Source organism: Crinia signifera, chromosome 19, assembly GCF_055691185.1.
Source record: "Crinia signifera chromosome 19, ASM5569118v1, whole genome shotgun sequence".
Classification (NCBI taxonomy): Eukaryota; Metazoa; Chordata; class Amphibia; order Anura; family Myobatrachidae; genus Crinia; species Crinia signifera.
The window spans coordinates 26,012,628-26,028,822 of NC_139226.1; the positions used below are offsets into that span (position 1 = coordinate 26,012,628).

The 16,195-nt window shown below is 47.0% G+C and overlaps 1 protein-coding gene across 1 annotated transcript; it reads left to right on the forward strand.

Moving 5' to 3' along the window:
* Positions 1 to 283: 283 nt before the first annotated feature.
* LOC146042351 (cell adhesion molecule CEACAM8-like) lies at positions 284 to 13,936 on the forward strand. Its single transcript, XM_083162331.1, has 6 exons — positions 284 to 395; positions 2,304 to 2,579; positions 5,361 to 5,645; positions 7,194 to 7,493; positions 13,257 to 13,496; positions 13,902 to 13,936. The coding sequence occupies exons 1-6, from the start codon at positions 284 to 286 to the stop codon at positions 13,934 to 13,936; spliced, it is 1,248 nt and encodes a 415-aa protein (XP_083018457.1).
* The last annotated feature ends 2,259 nt before the right edge of the window (positions 13,937 to 16,195 follow it).

Below are 16,195 nucleotides of genomic sequence, written 5' to 3' on the forward strand. Positions count from 1 at the left end.
TATGGCCCTCATTCAGGTTGTCTTCTCCCAATACTGGACAAAGCTAATAGTATTGAACCACAATACCGTACGTCCCTCCTGGTGGGTGGCGTCTCCTCTTCTCCCAAATTGGAACACAATAGCAATGCTAATCAAATTCTCCGTGGAGGATGCCAAAGGGCCAGATAGCTTGTTCCCAAAGGGGTTCGCTCCAGAGAATACCCAAAAATGAGGGAACAGATATAGTGCAACTCCACTTTTATTTTTCAAAACACAAAATACGACGTTAAAAAAAGGGGGACAAATGATAAAACAATGGCTAATTACCACAGCTGGTGGAGAACTGGACGAACACAGCTCTCTATCTGCACTTTTTAGAGGAGGTCAACCCGGGATCGGCCTCCACAGACAGGCAGGTAGGTAAAAAGTCCAAAGTCCTCTCAAGACGTCCCCTCTAATGGTAGCTGGGAACTCCAAGCGCGCTTTCGACCATCCCTACGGTCTTTCTCAAGGAGAGTGCTCCCAGCCACACTCTGCACATGTTTTATCCAGAAGGATAACCAATCAGAAGGTCCTTTCACCGATTGGTTGGTCTCCAGCCAATCGGAACACATTGCGGAGGATGGGAGCTATTACCTAGTTCCCATCCTCCGCAGGGACCCTGCCGCTATCTGCCCATCCGTGGCCACTACCCCTTACTCCCATGGGCGCAACCCATATCCACCACCCCACGCTTCTGTCCACACTGCTGCATACGAACGGGGCGGCAAGTAATCGATTTGAATTTTGTGTAGCATAATGTGTAAGGGGCAAGTATAAGGGGTCTACTATTGTGTTGCATAAAGGGTATATGGTGTGGTACACACCCCTATATCCTTTAATGGCCACACCTCTTTTCTGTTGCTTGCCACTTATGGGGGGCCCCGTGACGCTGTTGTACCGGGGCCCAGGATTTCTCTTGGCAGCCCTGGCTATTGCTGTCATTGCTCCATGTACTTGGCAGCCCAAGAGGGGAATGAGAATCCAGCTCTGTGTATGATGAGCAGTAGCAGCTTCCAATAGGAAGCTACCACATGCAGGGTTGGGTTGTTGCTGTGTCTGCCATGCTGCTTCATGGAGCCTGGTGAGCGGAGTTTACCAGGGTGTCAGATACCCCTTTCCCACTGCAGCTCTTAAATGGTAATTTGCCATTTTTTTAGACTTTTTAAACGGGTAGAGCTGCATTGGGAATGCTCCAGGTTGCTTTACCCGTTTAACAAATACCGGTATTTGTTAAACGTGTAAAAGCAGTGTTTTACCCGTTTGAAAGCCATTTTGTCTGCAGTAGGAAAGGGGTACCCGATTTAACTCGTTTTAAAAAAACAGCATGGGGTCCCCCCCCACTGCCGTAACCAGCACCAGGCTGAAAGAGCCATGGCTGCGCTCGCCACACTATCTAAAATAAACTCCACGCCGTCGTGGATAGTGGGGGTATGAAAAGGTCGGAGGACACGTACCGCAGCCTCGCTGCGCTCGCCACGCTTCAGGTTGGCGTTGATCGTGGGGGTGGCGTTGACAATGGGGGTGCATTTAACATTGTAAGCACCCATCAGGGTGCTTGTACAATTAAAAATTGCATTGCATGCCGCTATATTGCATGCGATGCGATGCACTTCGATGGAAATCGGGGGGCGACGTGCTAAGAAACAAGTACCACAAACACTTTTGGTATATTAATAAATACTTTTTGATTTAATATGCAGTGGTGTAAGGGCGAGATTCTCTATCAAAGAAATGCGGTAAAAATCCCGTTATCGGGGTTTTTACCGCATTTCTGTATTCTCTAACCTCCCTCCGCAGTGTCAGCGCTGCGGAGGGAATCGCCAGCAAAAGCTGGCGGTTCCCTGCAGAAGCCTATGGGCTTCTTACCGCAGCGGTGTGTGAGGGATCCGTCACGGATCCCTCCCAGCATGCCCTGCGGCCGGCGCGTCAGTCTGCGCATGCGCAGACGGACTCCCGGGTCATAGACCCGGAAGTCCAGCAACGGCGCCGCATCGCAAGGGACAGCTCTTATCGCAAGAGCTGTCCCTTGCGTTAATGACCGCATATTTTAGAGAATATGCGGTCATTAGAAATGCGAATGCCGGCGATACTGGGCTGCGGATTTTAGAGAATCCCGCCCAAAATGTTTTCTGTAGAAATTAAATCAGAATTAATTAGCATAACATTTTGGCTGATATCATTAAGTTAAAGTAATGTCAGACGGGAGAACCAAGTTTTCTTGTACCCCAGAAGAACAGATGCCGGGTTTCAGCAACCACCACTAATGTTCTGTTGTGTTCCAGCTGCCCTCACTGATCCAGATCTCAGGGTCAATGCATCAGGTGGTCTTATTGCCGGCAGGAACGTGACCCTCCGCTGTGACTCTGGCAGTCAGAATGTAACCAGCTACACTTTCCATAGGGACAAGGAGGACGTCTGCTCTAAGCCCCATGTGACCTGCAGGGGGGCATTCCTGTACTTCCAGCCAATCACAGGGGGTGACACTGGTACCTACACCTGCACCATCCAGAACCCGGTCAGCACCAGGAGCAGTAACGCTGTGTATATGTATGTAATAGGTAAGAGTCTGATGAATGAGGAACTGAATGTAACAATCATGAAGCCATAAACTCAGGGAGCAAAGCTAAGATGCAGCGTTCTTCCCCAGTTATCCAAACTACCTACCAGGTACATACAGTAGGAAGCTTAAGCAGATTTACATGAAGAAAAGGTAAAAGATGATGGTTAATTTACTATGATGGGAGTTCTATTGAAGATGGGATGGTTCTATGGACAACCAATCAGATTATACTATTTATTTATTTAGCACATTCTAGAAGATAATTGAGAGAACATCATTGGTTGCATCTTCAATAAAACTCCCATCTTAGTAAATTTACCCAGTCATAGCATAGACTGGGGGACTTGTACCCAGCGGTAGAACATGCCTTCACTATGATAAGGATTTCATTTTCCATCCAGTATTAGCCAAAGCCAACACTGGAATTGCTGCCCCAGAATTAGCCATTGGTGCTACGTCATACAATGTGGTTCTATCCCTGTGCCTATTTCTTATTACAGTACTTCCTACTGAGCTAGTTTATGTTATTGCTGGGACACAGAACTTTTGGCAGTGAAGGTGTTTTTTTAGGAAATCTGAGACCTACTGATGTGTTTGTAAGTTACCAGTATGGTCATAATGTACAGAGCCTGATAACTGGCAGAAGACCTGACTCAACAGGCCTGGTGGGTTCTAATCATTGTTCTATGCAATCTTCGGCACATAACAGGTGTGGTTTGACTTGTTGCCTTTATCATGTTGACAGTAATCATGTCGACAGATTCAAACTGTCCACATGGAGCATGCATGTCGACAAAGACCATGTTGACATTAATCATGCTTACCTGGATGTTATGTCCACATGAGGAACTGTTTACAAACCATCCCTGGTGATCTCGTAGTCTCTTACCTACTCCCAGCAGCAGCGGAGTCTCCAGTATCTTCTTCCTGGTTCTAGTGGTTCTTCAATAGGGGTTCCGGTAGTGACCTGTGATGCTGCAGCATTCCGAAGAGTATTTTTACTATTATCCCTAACCCTTATCTTACTCCCCCTAGTGCCCAAACCTGACCCTCCCCCTTCCCCCCTTAGCATACCCCTAACCTTCCCCTTTGGGCCTAACCTTCTGGTGAGGACAAGTGATGTTGCAGCATTCCAGCGAGTATTTCTACCACTATCCTTAACCCCAAACCCCCAAGTGACTAAACCTTAGATGAAGCCTAATCATAACCATTGGTATCCTAACAATGTTGACATTTCACATGTCAACATTGTGAGCTTGTTGACAGTTTGGAGAGATATTCATATTGTAGACAACGCCAAAGGGTGACTCATCTATAAAAATAGTAAATTTGCATTATTGGTGGCCCGCAGTCCAACGACCAGTCACAAATTTATAACTAAACGTTATTATCACTTTAGTAAAATAATAGACCTCAAGCAGTGACATATACATGAGCTGACTCATATACTAGTGATCATTGTATCGTTTCATTAAAGTGACTCAGTGGCTCATTTCGACCAAACAGCTGCAGGCCGAAGGGAAATCCAACACACCAGGCTCCCAGTCCCCAATACTGTACATGAATACCATTGCCTACCCATAGGAAGCACTCTCTGCTTATCACATGCTGAACAGCTAGTACCAACGGGTGGTGGTTTCTCCCCCAGGACTGCCAGTCCAGACTGCGATTAGCAGAGAGACTCCCCTGCTAATTCATCAGCCCTATCTGTCTTCTGATTGGTGCAGAGGATGAAGATGAAAGGGGAAATGAAAACTACCTCTAAAGGCCCATACACACTGGGTGATTTTGAGCTGAAAGCAGCCCCGTTTTGCCAGATTAGTGATGGGGTCAGGGCCAGATTAAGGGGGCTCAGGGGGTTAGTACCCTTGGCTCCCCTCTATCTAGGGGCCCACTGTGGTTGGCATGTATAAAAAAAATCTATATATTTTTTTTTTAAGCTAAAAGTTTCATGCATGGGCATGGGGTAGTTTTGCAGCTTGTGCTGAGCTCTGCTTGTTGGAGCTCATCATATACTTCTCAGGCCCATGGAGTACAGCAGCAGCGTCCATGGAGGACAGCAGCAGCGGCCTCGTCATGGGAGGGTTTTTAATCAGAGACAGTGCTGAGCCTGTCAGGGCTCCTACAGAGTAAGGTACAGAGGGACAAACACAGGCTTTTCATGTGGTAAAATATATATATATATATATATATATATATATATATGTGTGTGTGTGTTTATATTAATCCCCCTCTCTGCAGTTACCCATTGACCAAGTTTATACTGCCTTTACTCTGTGTTTTGACAGTGTAATATTCTTCTGTACAGTTTGTGGCCAGTAATAACAAGTGGGAGGGGGACCCCCTGTCTAAAGTGACCCAGGTCCCCCGAAGGCTTAATCCAGCCCTGGAAAGGGTGGATGGCTTTCCATAGCGATGTACTATGCAAAGTCGGCCACCCCCAGGAAAATTGATTGGACGGGCAAAAAATCGCTCAGTGTGTATGCATCTTAAGGCACCAGCTGTGGAGTCTGTGATGTCAGGGGGTGTCAACCACAGTGTGTCAGTAATCCTTAATTCTTGAAAATAGTTTTTTATGCATCTTGTCACAACATATAAAGAATTCTGTGAGTGCAAGTGGGTTCCCGCACCTGTATGGGCAAAATTTAAAAGGCCAAGCCAACCTGGAAAACGCACAGCTATTGCGAAATTTGATATAATTAGGCTTTATTGCTGTGTGATGTAAGAATTTTGGGTATGCTGGTCTTGTGCAATGTGATCTTTGTGATGTCATCACCAGAGCCGGTCTCCTGGGTGATCCTGACCAGTAACACATCAGACTTGCTGGTCTGGCCTGGAATTAATTCAACTTCGCTGCACTGTTCTAGTGCCGGTACAAATGTCAGCTTCTCCTGGAGCCTTAAGGGGGCAGCACTGCCTCAGGACCCCCGATACCGTCTCACCGAGGATAACTCCACCCTGATTATCAGCCCCGTCTCAGCCAATGATAACGGAGCCTTCACCTGCACAGCTACAAACCTTGCAAACAACATTACCAGCAATGGCGTACAGCTCAGCCTGGCCGGTGAGTAATACATGGAAATAGAGAATGTTAGTAAATAGAGCAGGGCTGGCCAATCCGGTCCCTGAGATCTACCACGTTTTTTAATCAACTAGCTGGTGCACAGGTGCAATCATTACTAACTGTCACATTACCCAGACTCCCTAGCTGGTGCACAGGTGCAGTCATTACTAACTGTCACATTTCGAACATGCTGCATTCATTCCTACTATAGATCCCCAGGTTGCCTGATATACATGCACTGTTTGTAGATCTTGAGGACAGGTTTGGCCGCCCATGCAATATTATATATTAATGTAGCTGTCTCTCTGCTTTGTTACTACAGTGTTTGCTGTTTGATAGCTGCATTACACTAATCTGCACAGTGGGACAGTCCTGAAACATGGGTTTTGTCTCCTATGAAGAACAGGATACATTATGGGCCTGATTCTGGTTCACTCACAAAAGCAAATTCTCTCTCTAATGGACAAAACCATGTGCACTGCAGGTGGGGCTGATTTAACATGTGCAGAGAGAGTTAGATTTGGGTGAGTTATATTGTTTCTGTGCAGGGTAAATACTGGCTGCTTTTTTTTAGCCTGCAATATCATACCTCCCAACAGTCCCAATTTTAGCGGGACAGTCCCTATTATCAGGCCTGTCCCGCTGTCCCACCCGCGGGCGGCAGTGTCCCGCGGTGTGGGGGGGCTGTTGGGAGTCCCCCCCTGTCAGCTGCTAAGCAGCGGGGAATAAACGCACCTACGGCGCCCAGCAGCAGCTTCCCACCTGCAGAATTCGCAAAGTTGGGTGGTATGGCAATATAGCTATCAGTTTGAAGTACAAACCCCACCCAAATCTAACTCTCTCTGCACGTTACATCTGCCCCACCTGCAGTTCACATTGTTTTGTCCATTAGAGCAGTGATTTTCAATCTTTTTCAGCTCGCGGCACACCGGGCAAGACTTTAAAATTGCACACCAACCGTTTTTAATCAAATATAATACATATAATATCAAATTATGCCCTCCCCCCCCCCCTTAGATATTCCAAGCACCAGCTCCCCCTTAGAAATTCCACACACAAATGCCCCTCATTAGTTATTCCACGCACCTGTCCCATAGATGATGCCGACAGAACCACACCGCCGTGGGAGCCTTTTGTGCATGTGCCGGGATGCGCCTGCAGAGCGCACAGGCTGATCTGACGTGCCTGGCACCTGGCTGCTACGCATAGGCACGTCCCGGCGTCGGCTCCAGACAGCGGCGCCGCACACGCACACAAGCCCGAGCCACCTACCCCCTGCATGTCACTATTTACAGTGACAGGCTCCAGCGCTGCCGGCGACTAATTGGTGAGTCGCTGTGAATCACGGCCTGGCGGCACACCTGTGAACTGGCCGCAGCACACAGGTTGAAAAAGACTGCATTAGAGAGAGAATTTGCTTTTGTGTGCTAACCAGAATCAGGGCATATACTCCACTCATGTACTGAATAAAGTACATATTATGTATTTATTATTTACCTATTAGTTTCCTACTTTGTTCTGCCACCTTATTCTGTCTCTGGATTGCAGCTGCGGTCTCCGCGGTGACGCTGCGCAGTAACACATCAGACCTGCTCTGGGAGGGAGAGGATTCTGTGTCTCTGCATTGCTCCGCCCAAGGCTCAGCCGTCACTTTCTCCTGGCGACTGAATGGAGAACTATTGGGTGGGACCCAGCATCCATCACATATCATTACACAGAGCGGCTCTCCCCCTAACTCCAATCTCACCATCAGCCCTGTCTCCAGGAAGGACAGTGGACAATTCACTTGTACAGGATCTAACTTGGCAAACAATGAGACCAGTCCTGCAGTGAGATTGGCCCTGGCTTGTGAGTATTGCTGTGTGCTGTAAAACATTTCTATCATTGGCTGTTGTGTTTGACAGTGGTAATTTAGCTACAACTCTGAGTGTAACCTCAGAATTTAGTTGTTGAGTTACTATTTTGACCTGGGCCCTGATTCTAGACATTATAACAGCAGCAATGATAGTGATATGGTGCCCATACACTAGGCGGGATACGGTCATTAGGTCTACACCAACTAGGTCGACAAGCATTGGGTCAACACCACTAGGTCGACAGGCAGTAAGGTCGACAACCCCATGTCCACCTTTTGACTGTCAACATTGCCCAAGTCGACCTAATGCTTGTCTTGACCTAATGTCCTGTCGACCTAGACCCATGTCGACCTTGACACATGTTGACCTTGACCCATGTTGACCTAGACCCATGTCAACCTTGCTGCCTGTCCACCTAGTAGTGTCGACCCAATGCTTGTCGACCTAGTTGGTGTAGGCGATATTGCATACAATGCTTTGATTTCTACCACATCTGTGCGATAAATGAAAGGATTGTATGCATGTCGAATGGGTCACATGACGCAATGTGCTGGCCCGCCGGTCGAATGTCGCGCCGATAGATCTTATATTCTGCACATGACATCTGTCAAATTGCATGAGCGATCACATGCGGAAGGCAGGAGCACTTGCGGCGGCCGTCGCTGTAGCCTAGTGCTGTGAAGGTTTATTAACAGTTAGTGCAATTGGGAGGATTCACTTGCGCTAAAAAACTTTGAAAAAGCAGCTGAATAGGTTTAATAAATGTGCATTGTAGAGAATGAGCGCTAAACGAAATTGTAAGATGGGAGAGAATTAAGAATAGCGGAGAAAGCGGCAGGAAAAAGCAAAAAGCACCTGTAAGGGAAAAACTTGTTAGTGTATGTTTACGCTCCTTTATAGGAGTGTTAGCGATGTCCGTGGCAGTGGCGTAACTATAAATTTTGCTCCCCCCTGCCAAAAAGTGTGTGGTGCCCCCCCCCCAGGCCGCCCTAGCACGCCCATCCGCCCACCCATCCTGTACACAGTAGCCAATAGCCAGCTATGTGTACAGTCAATTGAATCAGTGGGGGGGATTTGTCATCTCTTCCATGGCCCCATCCAAGCAGCGACTGACTCGCATCCAGTGCTCAGTTAGTGGACAGCGGCAGGCAGCAGCATGTCATAAAATATCTTTAAAAAGTGCGCTTGACGCATGAAACGCGTTGATCCTGCTGCCCGTGGAGGAGAGAAGAACCTGACCGCCTCACCCTGTTACCCAGATCAAGCCCAGTGACATCTTCATCCAGCAGCTCTGACACGCGCTGAAGGAGTGAAAGTGACAGAGCGGAGTGGCTTTTACAACTACCGCCGTCAGCTCCCACACCGCACACAGAGCCTGGATAGAGGTAGGGACAGTGTCAGGACTCCCCACGGACATCGCTAACACTCCTATAAAGGAGCGTAAACATACACTAACAAGTTTTCCCTTACAGGTGCTTTTTGCTTTTTTCTGCCGCTTTCTCCACTATTCTTAATTCTCTCCCATCTAACAATTTCTTTTAGCGCTCATTCTCTACAATGCAAGTTTAAAACAGTTGGTGGCCCTCTGATTGGCTGAGAGAGCTTTCTCAGCCAATCAGCTGCCTCTTAATGTGAGGCCTCTGATTGACTGAGAGCTCTCTCAGCCAGTCAGAGGGCTGCCCAGTGTTTTAAACTGTTGTTTTTCAAATTCTGCCCCCGCCGCTGCCCCCCTCCGCCCGCCAGCTCTCCTTCACTTCACTGCTTTACTCCACCGCCCGAGTAAAAAATACAATGTGAAAGAAGAATATAGGTTGGTGAGTGGGATTAGGATTTTATATTTAAATACTTGTACATGTCTGCCCAACCAGACCACACATTCCCATTATCACCGTACCCGCTCGGGGGATGCGGTCATTTGGTCTACAGCAGCGGTTCTCAAACCGTGGGTCCTGACCCCAAAGTGGGTCCCAACCTCGTCAGCATGGGGTCGCGACTCCATGTTGCTGACCATCAGGTTGATGACTTTTCTAATCTCTGTCAGTGATTTAAGGAGCCTGAAAGATCTGTTGAATTGTCTTTTATTGTAGACTCCTCCCATCACTCTGTGCCCCCACAATACTGCCATGTATGTGCTGTCCACTGACTACACATGTGACGTGATGGGTTATGGTATATCAGACTCCTCCCATCACTCTGTGCCTCCACAATGCTGCCATGTATGTGCTGTCCACTGACTACACGTGTGATGTGATGGGTTATGGTATATCAGACTCCTCCCATCACTCTGTGCCTCCACAATGCTGCCATGTATGTGCTGCCTGCTGACTACACGTGTGATGTGATGGGTTATGGTATATTAGACTCCTCCCATCACTCTGTGCCTCCACAATGCTGCCATGTATGTGCTGCCTGCTGACTACACGTGTGATGTGATGGGTTATGGTATATTAGACTCCTCCCATCACTCTGTGCCTCCACAATGCTGCCATGTATGTGCTGCCTGCTGACTACACGTGTGATGTGATGGGTTATGGTATATTAGACTCCTCCCATCACTCTGTGCCTCCACAATGCTGCCATGTATGTGCTGTCTGCTGACTACACATGTGATGTGATGGGTTATGGTATATTAGACTCCTTCCATCACTCTGTGCCTCCACATTGCTGCCATGTATGTGCTGTCTGCTGACTACACGTGTGATGTGATGGGTTATGGTATATTAGACTCCTCCCATCACTCTGTGCCTCCACAATGCTGCCATGTATGTGCTGTCTGTTGACTACACATGTGATGTGATGGGTTATGGTATATTAGACTCCTTCCATCACTCTGTGCCTCCACATTGCTGCCATGTATGTGCTGTCTGCTGACTACACGTGTGATGTGATGGGTTATGGTATATTAGACTCCTCCCATCACTCTGTGCCTCCACAATGCTGCCACGTACTGTATGTGCTGTCTGCTGACTACACGTGTGATGTGATGGGTTATGGTATATCAGACTCCTCCCATCACTCTGGGCTCCACAATGCTGCCATGTATGTGCTGTCTGCTGACTACACATGTGATGTGATGACCTTCTGCAGTAACTTGCTGGGGTCCCGTAATACTTTTTATTGTCTAATGGGGTCCCAGAGCAAAATAGTTTGAGGACACCTGGTCTACAGCATGATGGTCGACAGCCATTAGGTCGACACCATTAGGTTGACATGGGAAAAGCTCGACATGGGTCTAGGTCGAAAGGTCATTAGTTTGACAGGTCATTAGTTCGACAGTCAAAAGGTCAACATGGGGTTTTTAACAGTTTTTTGAGCCGATGTGTGCCAAGCCGTGGTGGGAGAAAAAAATTGTGTGTCGAGCCGTGCACTTTAAACTGTGTCCATGTTGACTGTGTTGACATTCATGTAAAAAAACTGTGAAAGACCCCATGTCGACTTTTTGATTGTTGACCTAGACATTGTCGAACTAATGACCTGTCAAACTAAAGGCCTTTTGACCTACTGTATAACCATGTCGACCTAGACCCTTGTCGACCTTTTCCCATGTCGACCTAATGGTGTGGACCTAATGAGTGTCGACCATCATGCTGTAGACCAAATGATCCAAACCCCCGCTCGGTATACCGTATAACCCATGTTATACAGAGTATCACACGTACACCGCTGAATGGACATTAACAAATATATAGTATCAGACAATTAGATTATAATCACCAGATGACTTGTACCACTGCTAATCTGGATTATGCATGATCCAGTAGGCCCGATTCAGACCTGTTCACACAGCTGTGAATTCGTATGGTGGCCGATTATCGACAGACTGCACATACATAGGCGAATCTAGGGGGTGGTCCAGGGGTGCACCGGACCACCCATTTTGTAGCTGAGGGATTGGGCTTTCCAACGAGCCCAGCCCCGTGTCTCTAGCCCCCTGGGAACCGGAGATACTGCCAGGCAAAACTGGAACGTTTTCCCTATAGGATAACATGGGACCCGCTAATTCCGACCCCCACCCGGTTAAATGGCTGCCAGTTCCCCCTTCGGCATCACTGAAGCTCGAGATTGATCTCAGTCGAACCCAAATCGCTGGGCCTTCAATCTGATACCAGGCTGGATCCATATGGGTTAATTGGTTCCAGGAATATTGAGGTTAAACCGTTTTTTTTTTTTTTTTTTTTTTCATTTTTTAAATGTTGTTTCATGACTGTTGTTTGAGGGCAGATTTCTCTGGAACCAAACAGCCCAGTTTCACGGGAGCATATTCCCCGGTAAATCCCTGCATTTTCTGTTGTGAAAGGGGTATTATTTCAAACAGCTGTGACCTGCAGTGCTCTGAATACAGCCGGGCAGCCCCCTGCTCTCTGCCCAGCTGTCAATGACTGTCACCCCTGCACCTTCCGCTCCAATTCTTCTCCCCGCTTTCACCTCAGCCCGCCCCCCCCCCCCCCCCTTTAATCATGTGGTGCCAGTGCCCGGCGTGCTCCCCCAACGTCACGCACAACAACAGCGCGCGCAATATTTCAAATATCCACTCGGCTAGAGGGGACACCAGGAGGGGAGTGGGAGCGTGCTCTGCGCTGCGCTCTGCTCCTCTCCCAATAGAAGCAGCTGCACCGCTCTCCATCTCTCCCTGCAGCAGCAGCGAAGGCTTATATAAAAATTTACAGGAAGTGGCACTTTTGGGGGCATTGCTTAAGGGACACTACAAGTGGCGGTATGTGGGGGCATTACGCATAATGTGTGGCTTAATGTGTAAGGGGAATTACGGTGTGCAGCATCATGTGTAAGGGGCATTACGTGTGCAGCATCATGTGTAAGGGACATTATGTGTGCAGCATCATGTGTAATGGGTACTATGGTGCGTGGCATCATGTGTAATGGGTACTATGGTGTGCAGCATCATGTGTAATGGGTATTATGGTGTGCGGCATCATGTGTAATGGGTACTATGGTGCCATCAAGCAAGAACCCCCTAGCAATGAGCACGTAGGTAAGCAGTACTTATGTGGCAAATATGTAATGGGCATTACGGTTTGTTATATAGTATGTAATGGGCATCATGATGTGTGGCACAATGTGTAATGGGCATTATGGTGTGTGGCCTTATGTGTAATTGGCATTACGGCGTGTGGCTTTATGTGTAATGTGTATTACGGAGTTTGCTAAAATGTGGAATAGGCATTACTGTATATGGTCTAAAGTGTAATACCACACCCCTTTTTGTGATACCACGTGTCCTTCCCATGAGGCCAAGCCCCTTTTTGTTGTGCTGCCACGCAATGGTCCCCCTGCTATTGTATCCTCCCATTACCATAATTCTAGATTCGCCTATGTGCACATGCATATTTTCCGTAGTGCATGATGCCTGCCAGGATTCACCTCCTGCATCTTTTTCTGATCGCTTGCAGTTCACCCTCTCTACCATGACACGTATTGAGGACAGCAGATATCATCAAGAGCAGGTATGTCCAAACTATGGCCCTCCAGCTGTTGTGAAACTACACGTCCCATCATGCCTTGCCACAGTTTTACTATTAGGGAATGCTAAAACTATGGCAAGGCATGCTGGGATGTGTAGTTTCACAACAGCTGGAGGGCCGCAGGTTGGACACGCCTGAGCTAGAGGCTCAGTTAGTAATAATAATGTACAATGCGCACCCCTGAGCCCGGGCACATATATCTAATAATGCAGAAGGTCAAATAATTGTATTTAAATCTCAGTATACTAATTACTCATCTTCAATTCTTCTCGCAGGGCGCCCAGCAGAGGGCATTCAATGTCTCGCACAACCTTACAGTCAGAGTCTCCAGCTCACCTGCTCCTGGTCGGGAGGGGAACCTCCAGCCAACGTGACCATGATATTTAGTAACACAATAGAGACCAATCAAAACCAAGTGAGCAGGAATTTGACTTCAGAAAGTAATGTCCAAGGATCTAATCTGACCTGCCTGGGGGATCAGATGGGGAGAACCTCAAGCTGTATACTGCTGATTGGTGAGATAAACATGGATATCATAATAATAAGCTGTATTGTGAATCTGTTACTGCACTTTTATATAACTGTTCCATCACCGATGGCTGTGATGTCATAGTCCAAGATGTAAGAGTGATGTCATCCTTTGTTCTATTCAATATTCTTATCCAAATTTTAACTAAACCTCCAAGTGTATATGATCTATGGAGGTAACGTACATTATAGTGTAATATAGGGGTAATAACAGGTCGCTGTAGATGGGATACGTTCATTAGGTTGACATGCACTGGGTCGACTACTGAAGGTCGATAGGGCTAAGGTTGACTGGACTCAGGGACTGCACCAATAGGACACGGTTCCTATAAATTAACCTTTACTTTTGGGTCCCTAAACATCCCCTTAATAATTTTGCTTTATGTTCATAGTGAACAGATCTCACCAGTCTGTAACTGAATATTAATTCACGAATACAGCCTAGGGATGGCCATCGACCATCGATGGTTTATGGCCGATGTTGAATACTTTTACCACCGATGGGGGGAGAACCAGATGGTTTCCCTCCATCGATGGCACAGCAAAACTGATGCTCTGCTTTTGTTTTTTCAAAGTGCCGGGACACGCAGTATAGCTCCGCCCCCAACACACATGAAGCCTCGCCCCCATGTTTTTATTGGCCCACAGGCCAATCAGTCAAACAAAATGGATGACAATCGATAAATATAAAGGTAAAAATATGGATCGCCATTCATTGCATAGTTTCACACTATCGATGGCCAGTTGCACTATTGCCATCGATGGCAGCCATCCATGGCAATGGCAATGATGGCCATCCCTAATACAGCCGTTTGAAGATTGTGGATTACAGGACCTAGTATCCGACCAATTGTCAGCCACAAACAGTCAGGATGTTACACTCACATTTTCCCACTTACCTGTCTGTGAACATAACCGAGATGTTTTTAAAATGATCTTATAAAATAAAATTAAAAAAAAAAATTAAAAAAAAAAAAAACATGAGTGCCCCATCACGTAGAGTCTACTCCTTCTCGACACAGTTTATGGCTAAGGTGAACAGGGTTGGAAGGTCGAAAGTCAAAAGGCTGACCTGAGTTTTTTATGTTTTTTCGAGCCGACATTTGAATAAAAAAATTGAAAAATGTTGACGGTCAACCTTCCCATTGTTAACCTAATGCTTGTGTCGACCTTAGCCATGTTGACTAATTTCATGTGTCGACCTTCAGTGGTTGACCCAACGCATGTCATGACCCATACTCCTGTAGACAGCGGAAGCTCCTCCCACATGTTTGGGCCAAGATGAAGCTACAGGTAGAACTGAACATTGATGGTCGGGATGAGGGAACGCTATGAAGTGACTTAGCCTAGTTCTTCTGATTGTATTCCATCAGATCCCCAAAGGCTCCAGGACATGACAATAATACAATCACTAGAGTGGAAGAGGGGCAGCCGGCAGTAATGACAGTGACTCTGACAGCTGGACCCCAGTCCCGAACCAGCGCTCCTACACCGAAGGTCCTCCCTGCTAAGTTCTCCTGGTACTTTGCAAATCACACTCCTGTACCAAATGGAGGTAAATTCTCAGTGATCTCTACTGACTACACATCCAGTCTCCAGATCTCTGATGTAACTGCAGGAGAAAGTGGGAAATACGAATGCAGAGCCAACAATGTTATTGGAAACGCCACCTTCATCTTTACACTCAGTGTGACAGCAAAGGGTAAGTGATATTATTTATATAACTGAAAGAAACATTATCATGTACAGAAGTCCACCAGTACCAGGCATTTATTGTAAATAGTATACAGCCTAGATTTATATAGTAACATCTGAAATCCAAACTTAGAGGGAGATTTACTAAGCCATGGACAGTGAGAAAGTGAAGAGAGAGGATCTCATTGGTTTATCGAATTGCCATGCCACAAGCTGTGTTTGAGAAATGACAGTTGGGAGCTGGTTGGGACTTTATCTCCATCAAATACGTAGGGCCCCTATACACTAATGCAAAGGTATCACCTCTCATGCGATACCCCGCCAACTCACCCGGTAGCAGGATAGCATATGATACACCGGATGCGGTCCTTTTGCATACAATGTATCGTACGCCATCCCAGTCATGGCTACAGGATCTGAACATTCCTAAACTCTTACATTTGTGAGGCTGCAGTGAATACAATGTGTCACAGGTAATTGTAATAATGTAACAACTTCCTCTCCAGCCTTATCTGTAATGGGTATCACTGCTGCTTTATCAAGGCAAAGTCCAAGCAAGAGCGATCTGTGGGGTTTTCCTCCTGTGCAACACAATTTGCACATATTATACAGTATTAGTGCCAGGATACAAGGCAATCACTGTATGAGATCTGTATAGTGAGGATAGGCTAGGGAGAAAGGCGCTACCAGCGGTGTAAAGAGTGGGCGGGGCAGCTGCACTGGGCGGAGAGCCTGGGGGCGGTGCCCACTATATCTGCACTCGGCTGCATGCCAGCCCCTCCCCTATAAAACTCAATTGAACATTGTTTCTGTTATCTTTTTAAAGTAAAATCAAAAGAAAATTCCTGATGTACAGTTCTATTATTTATCCTGTAGCTGCTCCTGGTGGACTGAATGTTGGACTGAATGGCGGGGAGATAGCCGGTATCGTGATAGGCGTGCTCGCTGGGTGGCTATCGTTACACTCATTGTGTTCTTCATAGTAAAGAAA